Genomic DNA, 18,871 nt, shown 5'->3' on the forward strand with positions numbered 1-18,871 from the left:
TCCCCCTGTGAAAAGGTGGGAACTTGACACCTAACAGCTACAATCCTGTAATAATGTCTTGCATACTGTGATAATGTCATGTGCCCTGGCCACTATTCTGTAATAAAGTCACCCTTCCTGATCCCCATCCTGCAATAATGTCTCCCATCCTAAGCTACTGTCCTGTAATAATGTTCCCTGTCCTGGCTACTATCCTGTAATAACATCCCCCTTCCTGACCGCATCCTGTAATAATGTCCTTTCTCTTGGCCCCATTCTGTAATAATATTCCTCTTCCTGGCCCACATCTTGTAATAATGTCCCCCATCCTGCAATAATGTATTTCAACCAAGACCTCATAGTGTAATAATGTCCCCATTCTGGCCTCCATCCTGTAACAATGTCTCCCATCCTAGGCTATAATCCTGTAATAATGTTCCCTGCCTTGGCTACTATCCTGTAATACCATCCTCCTTCCTGACCCCATCCTGTAAAAATATTCCCCATACTGCCCCGTCTCCTGAAATAATGGATTTTGAAATTCCTCATTGATCATGTTATTTCACATAGTGAACAAGAAAATCTGTAGATCGCCAGTGGTTGTCAGAATTGTATTACTCATAAAGAGTTAAAAAAAATAAAGCAGTTGCCATACAAGTCTGATAAGAAAGATTTTTGAGCGGTTGTTAGTCATGTGAAAATATTTCTAAAGATAAAATGATCTCAGTAAAGACTAAGAAGCTGAATTATAGATATAACATACAGTGCCTACAAGTAGTATTTAACCCCTTGCAGATTTAGCAGGTTTACACATTTGGAATTAACTTGGCATTGTGACATTTGGACTGTAGATCAGCCTGGAAGTGTGAAATGCACTGCAGCAAAAAAGAATGTAATTTCTTTGTTTATTTTTTTTTTAAATTGTGAAAAGTCTTTTCAGAGGGTCATTTATTATTCAACCCCTCAACCCACCAGAATTCTGTTTGGTTCCCCTAAAGTATTAAGAAGTAGTTCAGGCACAAAGAACAATGAGCTTCACATGTTTGGATTAATTATCTCTTTTTCCAGCCTTTTCTGACTATTTAAGACCCTCCCCAAACTTGTGAACAGCACTCAAACATGGTCAACATGGGAAAGACAAAGGAGCATTCCAAGGCCATCAGAGACAAGATCGTGGAGGGTCACAAGGCTGGCAAGGGGTACAAAACCCTTTCCAAGGAGTTGGGCCTACCTGTCTCCACTGTTGGGAGCATCATCCGGAAGTGGAAGGCTTATGGAACTACTGTTAGCCTTCCACGGCCTGGACAGCCTTTGAAAGTTTCCTCCCGTGCCGAGGCCAGGCTTGTCCGAAGAGTCAAGGCTAACCCAAGGACAACAAGGAAGGAGCTCCGGGAAGATCTCATGGCAGTGGGGACATTGGTTTCAGTCAATACCATAAGTAACGTACTCCACCGCAATGGTCTCCGTTCCAGACGAGCCCGTAAGGTACCTTTACTTTCAAAGCGTCATGTCAAGGCTCGTCTACAGTTTGCTCATGATCACTTGGAGGACTCTGAGACTGACTGGTTCAAGGTTCTCTGGTCTGATGAGACCAAGATCGAGATCTTTGGTGCCAATCACACACGTGATGTTTGGACACTGGATGGCACTGCATACGACCCCAAGAATACCATCCCTACAGTCAAGCATGGTGGTGGCAGCATCATGCTGTAGGGCTGTTTCTCAGCCAAGGGGCCTGGCCATCTGGTCCGCATTCATGGGAAGATGGATAGCACGGCCTACCTGGAGATTTTGGCCAAGAACCTCCGCTCCTCCATCAAGGATCTTAAGATGGGTCGTCATTTCATCTTCCAACAAGACAACGACCCAAAGCACACAGCCAAGAAAACCAAGGCCTGGTTCAAGAGGCAAAAAATCAAGGTGTTGCAGTGGCCTAGTCAGTCTCCTGACCTTAACACAATTGAAAACTTGTGGAAGGAGCTCAAGATTAAAGTCCACATGAGACACCCAAAGAACCTAGATAACTTGGAGAAGATCTGCATGGAGGAGTGGGCCAAGATAACTCCAGAGACCTGTGCCGGCCTGATCAGGTCTTATAAAAGATGATTATTAGCTGTAATTGCAAACAAAGGTTATTCCACAAAATATTAAACCTAGGGGTTGAATAATAATTCACCCACACTTTTATGTTTAAAATGTATAAAAATTTAACTGAGCAACAAAACTTTTTGGTTTGTAAGATTTATGCATCTGTTAATAAATCCTGCTCTTGTTTGAAGTTTGAAGGCTCTAACTTATTTGCATCTTATTAAACCTGCTAAATCTGCAGGGGGTTGAATACTACTTGTAGGCACTGTATATGATGTGAGAATGTATCTGGACTTACAGAGAAGAAGAAGCCATCGATACAAACAGAAGAGGGGAAGACTACGGTAGGCATATAGACGATTAATGCAATCGTGTAATATAAAGTTGTAATAAACAGATCAAGGAGTGGACTCCATTCCAAAGTTAGGATACATAAAAAAATGTGTTCTGTAAGTTGGACAACAACTTCAACTCTTTTATGTTTTTTTGGGACTATTTAATGTTTTAGTTTTTTGTACATGTAGACAGTCAAACACAAGCAGTGTTAAAAAAAAATTTAATTTGCAAAAAAAAATACAAATAAAGAAGAGGATTTATCAATAGATCTAAGTTCTTACATTATTTTCCTTGGAATCAATGTATTCCAAAATGTGTAATTTTAGTTTACATATTTTTGTCCAAAACTTTGGGGTTACTTTTACTTGTCAGATGACAATGAAAAGCTTTAATCTTTGGTTCAGGAAAAACAGAGAAACCAACCCTCCCCCAGAAAAACTCTGGGGTAAATGGTTTATTATAAAGGGATCTAATGTAAAATATACCTAAACTAAATGCTTCACACACATGTTTTCACATTATATGCTTAGATCCATTAGGAGAAATTCAATGCCAGAAATAATAGAATTTCACTTTGTTAAAAAATTGAGAAAAAAAGCTATACAGATGCAATGAATAGAAGAATATGTCCAGAAATTATGGCTTTAAATTTTATTTATTTACATACTGCACCTTTATTTTGTTATTTAAATTTCATTTAGACTTTTTATGCTTATATATTTCCCCTGACAAAGCTTGATGTGAAATGCACGTTGCTTGCTTTTTCCATAGGTGAGCCTTTACTATCATCATTGTGTATGCACTATATTTTCGGTGCCTCCTCTTTTCTTTCAATGAACTTCTGAGTATCTTTTTTCAAGGCTGAGATAATAATTGTTTCCGTTACCCAACAGTGTGTTTAACATTCATTAGGGTTGTCATGTTCCTCGCCTAGTTGTGGTCCCAAATGTCTGAGTTTGAGTGGTAAATCATTGTTTTTAATCATTTTACTTTTTTAAGATTTGCACATTTTTTTTTAAAAAAGTTCTTTTTGACCGTATTATGCATATAGTTTTGTATTTTAATTCTTAGGTAATTAATGGAAGTTTATATGTTTATATATTTGTTTTTGTTTTTTTCAAAATGCCCCTTAGCACTAAAGATGTGCATACTCCCTTGGGATTTGGTTTTGGTTCTGATCCATCAATTGCTTTTTCTTCAGCTTTGCATAAGGGTACTTAAGGTATTTTAAAATTTTACAACTGTTTAGTCATGACTCAAATAATAATGAGGACGATAAGGGCTGTACTTCTCAGTAGATTAGTGGAGAGTCTGTAGTAGCTTTTAATCCTCCAGTTGAAATATTCATTTGTATCTCCACAGCTTAAAATTAATGACGAGTCAACAAAGTTAAATTGGGACAAGGGAGAAAATAATTAGACAAAATTTTAAATTTGAGCAATTCATTTTACTGAACAATTTTGCAAAGCACATTTTGTGGGAAAAAGTGTTTGCCCCCTTCCTGATTTCCTATCCTTTTGCATGGTTGTCACACTTTAATGTTTCCGATCACCAAACAAATGTAAATATTAGACAAAGATAACACAAGTAATCACAAAATGCGTTTTTTAATTGCAGGTCTTTATTATTAAGGGACAAGGAAATCCAAACCTATAGGGAAAGGGGGAAAGCACTTTTTTTACACAACCGTAATTCCCAAGAATTTTTTGTCTAAACCAATTAGGTTATCTTAAGATAATAGGACTGAGTCAACTATTATCCTGTGATTATCCTATAGGGTCAGTGGGATTAGAAAACTAATATCATACAAGATTATTTGCAAATCTCATTATTATTTTAATGTTTTCCAGGAAAGAAGTAGAATAAAATATTATTGGTATCTCCGACACAGAAAACAAAAATAATGGAGAATGTAACACATTTCGTTTCCCTGGAAAATGACACTGATTCGGAATATACAGATTATTATGAAACCTATCCCGGAATTGACAATTATAAAACCATAGCCTTAGTGAGCCTTTGCTTTGTCTTGATTGGCTCCGTGTTTTGTTTGTTGGCAATCATTGGAAACGGTCTTGTCATTTGGTTCGGCTTCTTCAGGATGAGAAAGACAGTTAACGTCGTGTGGTTCCTCAGCTTGGCCATCGCTGATTTCTTCTTTGCATTATCGATTCCTGTCTACATTGCACAGTTTTTATTGCAAAATTGGTCAAAATTTTTCTGCAAGCTAATGCCACTACTCTTTTATCTTAACACGTCAGTCAGTGTCCTCCAGCTCACGGTCATCAGTGTAGACCGATGCATCTGTGTCATGTTCCCGGTATGGTGTCATAACCACCGGAGGCCAAGATTGGCTTTCATCATTGTCCTGATCATCTGGATAATTTCATTAGTCCTTGCTACACCCAGCATGTTATCTGCAAACACTAACAATGGAACATTTTGCACTCTCAACCTCCATGGATCTATTTTCGTAAAAAAGACAATTTTTGGCTTTGTTTTCTACTTTATTTTACCTTTTATTATCATTGTCTCCTGTTACATCGTGATTGTCTTTTACCTGAGAAGGAAACGTATCTTCTCATCTTCTAAGCCTTTGAAAACCATTTTGGCCATCATCATTGCCTTCTTTATCTGTTGGTTGCCCAGTTACTTGTTTTCCTTTTATATAATGTTTGAATCCATTTGGATTAATATTTATGTACTTTATTATGGAGGTCTTATTGCCATTGTCCTAATAATCATGAATTCTTGCATTAACCCCATCCTCTATGTTTTCATTGGTCAAGATTTCAAGAAAAAATGTTGTGGCTCATTTCAGGCCACGTTTGAAAAGGCGTTTATTGATGACAAGGAGAAGGGAGATTGTGAGAAACAAGAACGGAATATTGCTCTTACAGGGACCTACACAGAAGACATATAAGAAATAATACCATAGCATATATGATACTATGGCTCTGGATCAAATGTTATAACTGATAGATTTTTTTTTTGCTTACGGTTTTTTATTAGTCATTTACCAAAAATAAAGAAAGCTGAATCAGATACATTTAACGATAACATTACCTAAATAAAATGAAGCATCATTATGTAAGGTTAATTATATCAACTTTTGACTGTATTATTATTATTTATTTATATAGCACCAATAATTCCATGGTGCTGTACATGTGAAAAGGGGTTACATACAGGGTTATAGATATCGTTTACAGTAAACAAATTTACAATGACAGGCTGGTACAGAATGGAGAGGACCCTGTCCTTGCGGACTTACTTTCGATGGGATAATGGGGAAGATACAGAAGGTCGAGGGTGCGGCAGCTCTGGTGGCGGTGAGGCGGCAGCTGTGGTGGTGGTGAGACAGCAGCTCTGGTGGTGGTGAGGCAGCAGCTCGGGTGGTGGTGAGGCAGAAGCTCTGGTAGTGGTGAGGTGGTAGCTCGGGTGGAGGTGAGGCGGCAGCTCTGGTAGTGGTGAGGTGGTAGCTCGGGTGGTGGTGAGGCATCAGAATGGTTCTTGTAGGCTGTAGACTTTCCTGAAGAGATGGGTTTTCAGGTTCCGTCTGAAGGAGCCGAGGGTGGTGGACAATCGGATGTGTTGAGGCCTGGAATTCCAGTGGATTAGGGATATTCGGGAGAAATCTTGGAGTCGGTTGTGTGAGGAACGAATAAGTGTGGAGGAGAGTAGGAGGTCTTGGGAGGACCAGAGATTACATGAGGGAAGATATGGGGAGATTAGTTCAGAGATATAGGGAGGGGACAGGTTGTGGATGGCTTTGTAGATCAGTGTTAGTAGTAGTTAGTTGAACTGGATTTGTTGTGGAATTGGGAGCCAGTGGAGGGATTTGCAGAGGGGAGAAGCAGGGGAGTAATGAGGACAGAGGTGGATTAGCCGGGCAGCAGAGTTGAGGACAGACTGGAGCGGTGCAAGAAAGTTAGCGGGGAGGCCACAGAGGACGGTGTTGCAATAATCGAGGAGGCGGGAAATGATGAGGGCATGCACAAGAGTTTTGGTAGATTGTGGGCTGAGGAAGGGATGGATTCTGGAGATATTTTTGAGTTGGAGGCAATTGGAGGTGGCAAGAATTTGGACATGGCAGCGGATTTCAGGTGCGGGAGAGATGCCGTTTACCATAATAGATAGATCAGGTTGGGGGGATACGTGAGATGGGGAAAGATGATGAGTTTGGTTTTATCTATATTGAGTTTTAGGAAGTGAGAGGTGAAGAAGGAGGATATGGCTGATAGACACTCCGGGATTCTGGACAGCAGAGAGGTGACGTCTGGGCCAGAGAGGTATAAAATAAATATAAAAAAATGACATTCTCTAGTCAATTTATTGGTTTTCCAACATAATCAGGATAAGGATGCTTTGGTTTTTTTTTATTTTTATTTATTTTTTTATTATTTAAATACAAACATTATTCACTTCTTAAAATTGGGTTTCATGCAATATTTTCTACCTTAGCCTTTTAAGCGATGCCTGTTTCCCTGCATAATGCTAGCTTCAGAATGGTTAAACCGAGAATCTGTCAGAAAGATCATTTTAACAGAAAATTATTACAATTCCACGTTTTGTTATGCACATGTTTATTTTTTTTGTGTGTATTGGGACAACACAAAAGAAAACAGAGAGAAAAAAAGGCAAATTTACATAATTTCACAAACCCCCAAAATGGGCCTTATAAAATTGTTGACACATTTACAAAATTTTGGGTAAACAACTTTTATTCAAGCAGGTGATGCTCATTTAAACTCATCTGTGGCAAGTAACAGGTGTGGACAACATGAAAATTACACCTGAAACTGGATAAAAAGGGGAGAAGTCGTCTCAATCTATGCATTCTGTATCTATGTCTGCCACACTAAGCATGGAGAACAGAAAGAGGAGAAGAGAACTGTCTGAGGACTTGGGAAACATTATCAAAAATCAATCTCAAGGTTAAAAATTCATCTGTATAAATGTGTACCTGTGTATTTTATATCTGAATGTGCAATATGTACATGATTCTGCATATTTTATACGTGTGTATATGCATTACGGGGTCTAGACTTATGTTCTGCACATGGACTCTTTATACGTTTTTAAACACAGAGACACCAAAACATTATTTAAAATTATTGTGTTATTAAATATAAATATATAGAAAAAACATAGAAATAATAATGGTGTTCTGTGAAAAAGTAGTGACTGAACACTGAGGTACAAGATAAACCAAGACAACCAAAAAGTATGAACAGCCAGAAGAGTATACCCACACAGGAGATCAATAAAATGAGTCTTTATTAAAGTGGTAGTGGCACAATAAAAATAATATAATTAAAATCAAGTACGGGAATATATGACAGGAAAATTGAATACAAATCTCATATGGAATTATTCCAATAATAATTAGGTGACCCAAATATATTTAATGCAGACTATATGTCAAAGAAAAAGGAAAGAATAGATATATATATATATAATAATATTATATAGTGAAAAAACAAATAATCACAAAAAAAGTGGCTATAAAAGGAGGCAACTATAAAAAAAGTGCAAAAAATAATCAATGTGTATGTGAAACACTAGAAAAAATTGACACAAGCAATCGCAGTAATAACACATATAAAGTGCAGAGTGCGATATAACACAGTAATGAATACCGTCTATAGGCACCAATGGTGCCTACAATATACCATATAGAACCAGTGCAAATAGTGCTAATAAAGTGCAGTGTGCACAATAGAAAAAATAGCAATATAGTAACACCATATGTAAAAGAACACTAGTAACTGCAATATACCTTAGGGCAGTCTCACACGTCCAGATAATTCCGGTACCGGAAACAATCGGTACCGGAATTATCCGTGTCCGTGTGCCCCTACGTTTCTGGTGTACATCAGTGTGGCACACCTGCGGCACACGTGTGCCGCCCGTGTGCCCACTGGGTACCACATGCACCGTGCTAGGTACCACACGTACCAGCATTTGGTGATGAAGCCGCTATTCATATGTTTCCTGCAGCAGCTTTTGCTGCAGAGAAGATATGAATAATAGTGTTTAAAATAAAGATCTACCTGTCCGCTTCCCCCCCACCCCCTGTGCGCCCCCCCCCCCCGCTGTTCTGGAAATACTCACCCGCTCCCACGTTGGCTGTTGCTGCTTCCTCTCTGCCCCGAGCCTTCTACTGTATGCGGTCACGTGGGGCCGGGAAACGCTGCTGCAGGGAACATATGAATCGCGGCTTCAGCACCATTTGGGGGGGACAGCGCTTACTGTAGCGCTGTCTCCTGCACGCCACACGGACTGCAGACGGAGAACGTCCGTGTGAGGTCCGTGTTTTACACGGACCCATTGACTTTATTGGGTCCGTGTAATCCGTGCGCTCCCACGAACACTGACATGTCTCCGTGTTTGGCACACAGAGACACGGTCCGCAAAAAATCAATGACATCTGCACAGATGCATTGATTTTAATGGGAGTACGTGTGTCAGTGGCTCCGGTACGTGAGGAAACTGACACCTCACGTACCGGAATCACTGACGTGTGAAACCGGCCTTACAGGGGTCACCAAGTCCCATCACCGCGAACCCCGACGCGCGTTTCGGAATCTCTTCCTTCGTATGTGCGATGTATTTTCTTCAAAGGATTGGATATCGATATTTAATCAGTACACAGCCCCTTTAACAATATTAGTAACTGATACAGCAAAAAGGGAAGAGAAAACTAATAACTTTACTGCATCTATGTGATACATAAGCAGAGTTTGTTCACCATGTTTATTTTGGATTTTTTAGTCTTCTTAACCCCTTAACCCCCGAAGCTTTTTTCGTTTTTGCGTTTTTGTATTTCGCTCCCTTCCTTCCCAGAGCCATAACTTTTTTATTTTTCCATCAACATGGCCATGTGAGGGCTTATATTTTTGCGGGACGAGTTGTACTTTTGAATGACACCATTTGTTTTACCATGTCGTATACTAGAAAAAGGGAAAAAAATTCCAAGTGCGTTGAAATTGCAAAAAAAGTGCAATTCAACACTTATTTTTTGTTTGGCTTTTTTGCTAGGTTCACTAAATGCTAAAACTGACCTGCCATTATGATTCTCCAGGTCATTATGAGTTCATAGACACCAAACATGTCTAGGTTCTTTAGTATCTAAGTGATGAAAAAAATTCCGAACTTTTCTAAAACAAAATAAAAATTGTGCAATTTTCCGATACCCGTAGCGTCTCCATTTTTTGTGATCTGGGGTTGGGTGAGGTCTTATTTTTTGCGCGCCGAGCTGATGTTTTTAATGATACCATTCTGGTGCAGATACATTTTTTTGATCATCCGTTATTGTATTTTAATGCAATGTCACAGCGATCAAAAAAATGTAATTCTGGCGTTAAGACTTTTTTTCTTGCTCTGACATTTAGCGATCAGGTTAATCTTTTTTTATTGACAGACCGGGCGATACCAAATATGTGTAGGTTTGATTTTTTTTTATTGTTTTATTTTGAATGGGGTGAAAGGGGGGTGATTTAAACTTTTATATATTTTTTATTTTTTTCATATTTTTATAAACATTTTTTTTCTAATTGTGGCATGCTTCAATAGCCTTCAGGGGAGGCTAAAAGCTGCCATAACTCGATCGGCTCTGCTACATAGAGGCGATGCTGAGATCGCCCCTATGTAGCAAAACTACTGCATTGCTTTGAATGCCGACCACTGTTTGGCACTCACAGCAATCTGTCATTAGCAACCATAGAGGTGATTGGGGTCACCGGTTTGCGCATTTCCAGCCGAATGTCCGGTCGCGCTTGTTAAATGCCACTGTCAGAGTTTGACAGCGGCATTTAACTAGTTAGTAGGAGCAGGTGGATCGCGATTCTGCCTGCGCCTATTGTGGGTACATGTCAGCTGTTCAAAACAGCTGACATGTCCCGGCTTTGATGAAGGCTCACGGCCGGAGCCCACATCACGGCAGGGGTTCTGCCATCGGACGTAGTATTCTGCCCAATGACAGAAAGGGGTTAAAGGGACACTGTCACCTGAATTTGGAGGGAACAATCTTTAGACCTAGGGGCGGGGTTTTCGGGTGTTTGATGCACCCTTTCCTTACCCGCCGGCTGCATGCTGGCTGCAATATTGGATTGAAGTTCATTCTCTGTCCTCCGTAGTACATGCCTGCACAAGGCAATCTTGTAATAATGAATCATTATTACTCACTTAAAGGGACCCATTCCCCTTTTTTTGCTGCTAATTCTATGGTTTTGAAAGTCAACCACTTTTAAGTGGATCCACTTCAAACCTTAGTCTGTAATCCCTTAAGAACCTTGAGCTTTGCATTTTTTTCTACTTTCGTGTCTTCTTACACTTTTTCTAACAGCCACGACATTTTAATTTTTTTTTTTAAAATAGCCATCCGATGACTTGTTTTTTTGTGAAACATTCTTAATGCCACTGGCTCGTAATGTAACAATGGTGAAATGATGAAAAAAATGTATAGTTCTTTGTACTCATAAACATTCCATCATTTTCTTTGGGACAAATGTGTTCCAAAATGTCACTTTTAGTATTAATTTTTTTGTACAAAACATTAGTGTTGCCTTTAGTGTAGGCGACAGAAAAGAGCTTTACGGTGTTATTCAGGTTAAAGAAAAAAATCTTCCATATAAAGGTAAATGTTGTATGTTAAAGTCAATTTTAAAATGTATCTAAAAGTAAAGTTTTACAGTGAAAAATTATTGAACGGGCGATCTTATGAACTATTGCTTCCCATGAATTTTCAGTGTAAACAGGTTTCCAATTACTCATAGAACACGTAAAATGTTTGTTTATCGAGTGAAATTGCAAAAAGGACTCCCGATACCGAGAATCATGGCAGCCTATGGTCACTGAACGATTTATTGTAGATCTATTATGGATCACTTTGTGCCTATACTTTACTGTTGGGTAAAAAACGTATTGGTAAATGTTTACCAATTGGCGTTTTTTTATTGATTGGAGGGATGAAATGAAACACCGAATCTCTTGGCCATTACAAGGTTGCAACCCTTAAGCAAAATGCTTTTTTATGACAAACAAAGGCAGCATTTACTGCAGCCGAAATATAGTTTGTAGAGGTATTAAGTCACCTATACAACTATGGGTTTAGTTTAAATAGTAATTTTATAGTAACAGACACCCCAAAAACATCTTCAACTTCTGTAGTTCTTATTCATCAGTTTTCAGATGAAATCAAAACTTGCATAAAACTAAAATGCTATGATTTTTTTTTTGCAAACTCATAGCTGAGCAAAAGCTTTGCTACTTATAGCATTTTTACATCAGTCCCATCCAGTTCTGACAACTTTTCCAAAAAGTAGGTGGAGCTTTGTGGGTTAAAGTGAAAAGAGGGGCTATAATTTCCGCTCGGACCTAAGTTCTGTTTCCTTTTTTTCTAAAAGGCAACTTTACTGGAAACTTGACCTATTCCCAATCAAAGTCTGATGTGTGATTATTAGTGATGAGCGAGCACTAAAATGCTCAATACTCAAACTGAGCATTTCCTAATGCTCGGAAGCTTGTTTCGAGTAACGAGTACAATGGGAGTCAAATGGAAATTTGAGCATTTTCCCGCCAGACCCGACAATGAAAATGTTGAAATGGATGTAAAAAGTCCTGAGTGGAAGGAGAACAGCATGGAGAAGACCACTAGACTCATCTCTGTCTCCCAGATCAGTGCTGAGAACAATGGTGTCACGCTTTTACTTCACTTTAAGGACTGACAATAAAACATTCAAAATAGAAGAGAAATTGAAATTTGCAGGAAAAAAATGTTAGGGAATATTCCTTCCTTTATAATGACTTGTATATGAGGCAAAATTTAAAAAAGATAATAATTTCAGTAAACCATAATTTAAATTTTTATTAAAAAACTTGAATTTTCAGTGTAATTTATGAAGTAAGTAATAATTTCCAAAAATTAGATGGAAGAGGGGCTCAGATACACCCTGCATTATGCATAAAGGAGGGCCTCATACAAATTATGTGCAAATTGTCATGTAATGGTACTCCTAGACTCATAAAGGCTAAGACATAAAGGCAAAGCCTGTCAAAAATTAGAAGCAGGTTAATCCATACACCCTAGAAGGCACCGACTGTAGTACCACTTTCAAATATTATGAACAAAGTGTAGTTTTTGTTATAATAAAATATAGGAACACTCATCCATAGACCCTTGAAGACAACAACTGGAGGGTCTCATTAAAATTTTAAGAAAGTGTAGATGCTTCTACACTCATAGAGGCACTGCACAAAGTGCAAAGGTAGGAAAAAATTATAAGGAGGGTCATCGAGTCATCCATAGACCCTTGAATGCAACCACTGGAGGTTGAAAGTATAGTTGACGTACTCCTATGCTCATAAAGGCTCTGTACAAAGTGCAAACCCAAGCAATACATAAAAGGAGGGTCATCCAGTCATCCATAGACCCTTAAAGGCACCAATTGGAGGGACTAATTCAAATATTGAAGGTTTAAAAAACTTTATGCGCTGCTGTCATCTAGTGGTGTGGAAAATGTGTTGGGGCAAATCCAGGCTTTCTTAATTTTAATCAGCATGAGTCAGGCTGCATTTTCTGTTGACAGTCGAAAGCACCTTTCTGTTATGACTCTCCCAGCAGCATAAAACACTCTCTGAGACAAGATGCTAGTGGCAAGGCAGCAAAACACCTCCAAGGCATAAAGTGACACCTCATGCCAGGTGACCAGCTTTGAGACCCAATAGTTGAAGGTCGCAGAGGAATTGGGGAGTACACAGGTTTGATCTGCCAGATATTGCTTCATCATCTTTAAAAATGTTTCCCTCCTTGTTAAAAGTAGCCAGTTATCAAGGTCTATACACTGGGAGGGTGTCACTAAAATTGGTATAGGCCTTTGACAGTGTAGCTAGGCCTCTGCTGTACCTGGTGTGTGTCTCCCTTGCCTTTCCTCCTTGGTTGGGCATATCCCGGACAGGTACATGTGAAATACATGCTTTTCATATTCATCAACTTACTCAAGGATATCTCTTGAACAATACTCTTCAGACTAAACAAATTGCACAGCAAGGGAAGAGAAAATCCCTGTCTAGAAGAGAATACCTACTGAATGCAACTGTCATGAAAAAGGCCTTTTTGGCCAAAGCACGTTGACACTCAAAGGTTGCTCTTATGTCTTGAACTTTAATAAAGGTAATATTTTTTGCATTCAAAAGGAGTGTGCAATTGTTATTTATTCTAAATAGCCAATTTTTGGTACAAAAAATGTGATCACCGGGAGCAGGCCAGGTGGTTTTTACAAATTTTAAGTCATGTAGGACCCCTTCCTCAGGACAAAATGAGATTTTTTGTCCTTGGATTTGTGTCCAGCAGCAGCTGATCCATGCATTATACATGTTGCTAAGGTGCAGCCTAACCAGGTGAGTGTAATAATCCTCTTTTACACCCCATTTGTTAATCCAATAAGACCCTATTTATGTTTCTTTGCTCCCAGATTTACAACTTCTAATAGTCAGTTTTTGGAGCAAAAAATGTGGTCAACTGTAGCAGGCAAAGAGGGTTTTAAAAATGTCAAAGCACTGTAATTTCACACAAAGCATGTTAAACTGTATGGATGAAAATAGTCAATTTAAAAAAAATGAAAAATGTGGTCACCTGGAGCATGCCAAGCATTTTTTAAAATTTTCAAACCACCATATTATCACACAAAGCATGTTAAATTGTATTGATGACAATAGTGAATTTTTGATACAAAAAATGTGGTCACCTGCGGCAGGACAAGCGTTTTTTAAAAATGTCAAACTACCGTAAATACTCACAAAAAATGTTAAAAAAATGTTAAACTGTATGGATGACAATAGTCAAGATTTGGATCGAAAAATATTGATCATCTGGAGCAAGCCAAGCAGTTTTTAAAAATTTTAAAACACTGTAATTTCACACAAAGCGCATTACAATGTGTGCATGAGAATAGCCATTTTTTTTCTCTCCCCCCCAAAAAAAATGTTGTCGACTGCAGAACTTCTATATTTAGCAACTGACTGCAAAGCCCTAGGCCCTGCATAGAGGCTGTATTCAGTCACGCCCCTTGTTTCAGCAGTTGTCCCTAGGCAAAATGCAGAATGTATCGCATTGAAACAGAAAAAGTTAATTATTAGTCCTTAGAATGACTTTTAGCATGATGCATAAGCATCAGCACCAGTATCACCACTAGAGGACTCTGATTAGTGAACTCAACTAATTATCAGGTTGCTAAGAGCAGAGCTTCTTAGTAGATGCCTTTGGAGATGGTGGTAGCCGTAGGTGCTTCTGTCTACACGGCATGCTTGCATCTCCTTGGTAAAAATGTAGGACTCGCATCAGTCCATAAAGGAGAAGAAAATAAAAAAACATTTTACATTCAAAAAATAGATTTTACTGAACAATTTAGCAAATCAGAATTTTCTACAATTTTCACAATTACAAGCCAACATTTTTTCAAATTAGTTGGGTTCTTCTGATAGATTAATATACAGTCAACCATTATACTGCTATTAGCATAGATGGCCAGGAAGAGTTAAAAACTACCGTCATACAATATGACACGCAAATCTCATTTTGTTTTCCAGTATAAAAAGACAGAAAATATTCTTGGAATGTAAAGCACAGAAGACCAGTATAATGGAGAACATCACACATTTTGTTTCCTTGGAAAATGCCACATATGCTAAATATATGAATTACTATAAGAACTATGGAAGAAGTGTTGGTCATCAAAACAAAAGCTATGAAGTGATTCCCTATGTGGTGATCATGTCAGTTTTTTGCTTTTTGGGAATCATTGGAAATGGTTTTGTCCTCTGGTTCGGCTTCTTCAAGATGAAAATGACAGTCAATGTAGTGTGGTTCCTCAACTTGGCCATCGCTGATTTCTTCTTTGCATTATCATTTCCTGCGTACATTGCACAATTTGCATTACCAAAGTTGTCTACTTTTTTCTGTCACTTAATCACGCTGATGTCTTCTTCTAATATGTCAGTCAGCGTCCTCCAGCTCACGGTCATCAGTTTAGACCGATGCATTTGTGTCGTGTTCCCGGTATGGTGCCATAATCACCGAAGACCAAGATTGGCTTTCATCATTGTCTTGATCATTTGGATAATTTCAAATGCTTACTGTGCGCCATTCCTACAATATGTAGACACTTTGAATATTTCTAAAAGAAGAGTATGCACCTTCAACATGCATGGATCTAGTTTGCTTAAAATGATTTGTTTGCATTTTGTCTTCCTCTTCCTTCTACCGTTGATCATCATTAGGGTTGAGCGAAACGGATCGTTCATTTTCATAAGTCGCCGACTTTTGGCAAAGTCGGCGTCTCATGAAACCGAGCCGATCCCTGTGTGGGGTCTGCCATGCGGTACGCGACTTTCGCGCCAAAGTCGTGTTTCAATGACGCTAAAAGCGCCATTTCTCAGCCAATGAAGGTGGACGCAGAGTGTGGGCAGCGTGATGACATAGATCTCAGTCCCCACCGTCTTAGAGAAGGGCATTGCAGTGATTGGCTTGCTTTCTGCGGCGTCACAGGGGCTATAAAGGGGCGTTCCCGCCGACCGCCATCTTACTGCTGCTGATCTGAGAGTAGGGAGAGGTTGCTGCTGCTTCTTCAGAAGCAGGGATAGTGATAGGCAGGGTACATAAAGCCACAAACCGCTTGTGCTGTAGCGATTTCCACTGTCCAACACCACCTTTTGTTTGCAGGGACAGTGGAAGCTACATTTTTTTTCGTCAGCGCTGTAGCTCATTGGGCTGCCCTAGAAGGCAGCGTGGCTGTGTGTGTACGACGCTGTGCAAACCAACTGCTTTTTTCAAAGCACAAATCCTGTTTTTCCTTCCTTTCTGCACAGCTATCTTGTGTGTTTGTCCACACTTTTGTGTGCAGCAGTCCTTTTTATAGCTGCCTGCCATACTTTTCTGAGATAACTGCAGGGAGATACATATTGGCAAGTCTGCCTCCGTGCCATTGGTGTGTGTGGCATCTGTCTCTCATTGTGTGCCACCGAAAACCACTGTGTGATACTTGGCCATTTTTTTTTTTTGGGGTACATTCTCCCTTTTCAAAAAAAAATAATTAGTGGGAGATAAATATTGGCAACTCTGCCTCCGTGCCATTGCTGTGTGTGGCATCTGTCTCTCATTGTGTGCCACCAAAACCACTGTGTAATACTTGGCCATTTTTTTTTTTGCTAAATTCTCCCTTTTCAAAAAAAAAATTAGTGGGAGATAAATATTGGCAAGTCTGCCTCCGTGCCATTGCTGTGTGTGGCATCTGTCTCTCATTGTGTGCCACCGAAAACCATTGTGTGATACTTGGCCATTTTTTTTTTTTTTGCTAAATTCTCCCTTTTCAAAAAAAAAAAAATTAGTGGGAGATAAATATTGGCAAGTCTGCCTCCGTGCCATTGCTGTGGGTGGCATCTCTCTCTCATTGTGTGGCACCGAAAACCACTGTGTAATACTTGGCCATTTTTTTTTTGGGGTACATTCTCCCTTTTCAAAAAAAAAAATTAGTGGGAGATAAATATTGGCAAGTCTGCCTCCGTGCCATTGCTGTGTGTGGCATCTGTCTCTCATTGTGTGCCACCGAAAACCACTGTGTAATACTTGACCATATTTTTTTTTTTTTATAAATTCTCCCTTTTCAGAAAAAAAAATTAGTGGGAGATAAATATTGGCAAGTCTGCCTCTGTGCCATTGCTGTGGGTGGCATCTGTCTCTCATTGTGTGCCACCGAAAACCACTGTGTAATACTTGGCCATTTTTTTGGGGGGGTACATTCTCCCTTTTCAAAAAAAAATAATTAGTGGGAGATAAATATTGGCAACTCTGCCTCTGTGCCAGTCCTGTGTGTGGCATCTGTCTCTCATTGTGTGCCACCGAAAACCACTGTGTAATACTTGGCCTTTTTTTTTTTGGGGGGGGGTAAATTCTCCCTTTTAAAAAAAAAATAATAGTGGGAGATTAAGATTGGCATTTCTGCTTGAGTGCTGGTCCTGTGTGTGCCATCTGTCTCAAATTATTGGGGCACAGAAAACCTAGTGTGTAACATTGGGCCTGATTTTCCTTTCAGTGTCAGGCACCTATAAAGGTATATATAAATCCTACAGAAGTTTGAGTTCACCTTATAAGTTGTTTTACAGTAACAAATAGCGTTACTTTGGTTACGTTTTGCAAACAATGAGGAAGTCTAGTGGAAGAGGTCGTGGCCGTGAGCAGTCATTGTCAGCTGGTAATGATGGTAGTGGTGGTGGAGCATCAGGTGGTCGTGGTAAAAGCAGTACAGCACCTAAGTCTCGAGTTGTTGAGCCAGGTTCGTTGTCTGGCTACACAAGGCCTCGAACGCTCTCTTTTCTGGGAGTAGGAAAACCACTTTTGAAGCCGGAGCAGGAGGAACAAATATTGGCTTTCATTGCTGACTCTGCCTCTAGCTCTTTCGCCTCCTCCTCGGAAAGTGCCAAATGTCAGAGCAGTGCATCGTCAGTGGATGCTCCCGGTCAGGAACAAGTCGCTTCCTTGTGTCCTTCACTAAAAACAACAGTGAAGGATGCGTCAGTCGACACAACAGGTTACTCCATGGAGCTCTTTACACATACCGTTCCTGGGTTAGACAGTGAAACAGTTAACAGGCCATGCCCATTAAAAGTTGAATCGGACATGGAGTGCACAGATGGACAGCCACAGCCAGATTACTATGCTGTTCCTTTGACTCAGACCAGAACATTGCCCTCGCAGTGTACTGAGGCAGAATCAAAACCAGCAGATACTATGGTGCCCCGTCACGAACGCTATACCACCGGCTTACACAGTGACACAGACGAAGTTGCACACAACATAGAAGAGGAGGTCATAGATGACCCAGTTGTGGACCCCGATTGGCAGCCATTGGGGGAACAGGGTGCAGGCAGCAGTAGTTCTGAAGCAGAGGAGGAGGAGCCGCAGCAGGCATCAACATCACAACAGGTTCCATCTACCGGGCCCGTATCTGGCCAAAAAAGTGTGGCAAAACCAAAACCAGTTGGCCATCCGGTTAAAGAAGCTCAGTCTGCAATGCCTGAAAAGGTATCCGATAGTAGAAAGAGTGCAGTCTGGCATTTTTTTAAACAACATCCAAATGATCAGCGCAAAGTCATCTGTCAAAAATGTTCAACTACCTTAAGCAGAGGTCAGAATCTTAAAAGTCTAAATACAAGTTGCATGCATAGACATTTATCCACCATGCATTTGCAAGCCTGGACTAACTACCAAACGTCCCTAAAGGTTGCAGCACCCTCGGCCAATGAAGCTAGTCAGCAACGCTACATCCCTTCCCTCACTGTAAGCAGACCATTTCCCACACCACCTGCAGTATCTGTGCAGCTTTCGTCGCCAGGCCAAAGCAGTCAGGGAATCACCAGGTTAGTAGTAGGAAACACTGCATGTAGGGCACCGGCAAGAATACCATCTCCA

At 39.8% G+C, this 18,871-nt stretch overlaps 1 protein-coding gene across 1 annotated transcript; it reads left to right on the plus strand.

The window, feature by feature from the left end:
- Positions 1-2,373: 2,373 nt before the first annotated feature.
- LOC143768672 (chemerin-like receptor 1) lies at positions 2,374-5,527 on the plus strand. Its single transcript, XM_077257315.1, has 2 exons — positions 2,374-2,411; positions 4,254-5,527. Exon 2 carries the CDS (start codon positions 4,307-4,309, stop codon positions 5,324-5,326), a length of 1,020 nt encoding a protein of 339 aa, XP_077113430.1. The 5' UTR covers positions 2,374-2,411; positions 4,254-4,306; the 3' UTR covers positions 5,327-5,527.
- The last annotated feature ends 13,344 nt before the right edge of the window (positions 5,528-18,871 follow it).

Source organism: Ranitomeya variabilis, chromosome 4 (assembly GCF_051348905.1).
Source record: "Ranitomeya variabilis isolate aRanVar5 chromosome 4, aRanVar5.hap1, whole genome shotgun sequence".
NCBI classification, from domain to species: Eukaryota; Metazoa; Chordata; class Amphibia; order Anura; family Dendrobatidae; genus Ranitomeya; species Ranitomeya variabilis.

Excerpts from the sequence above, each read along its gene's own strand:
- LOC143768672 (XM_077257315.1), top strand. The coding sequence starts at position 4,307 with ATGGAGAATGTAACACATTTCGTTTCCCTGGAAAATGACACTGATTCG.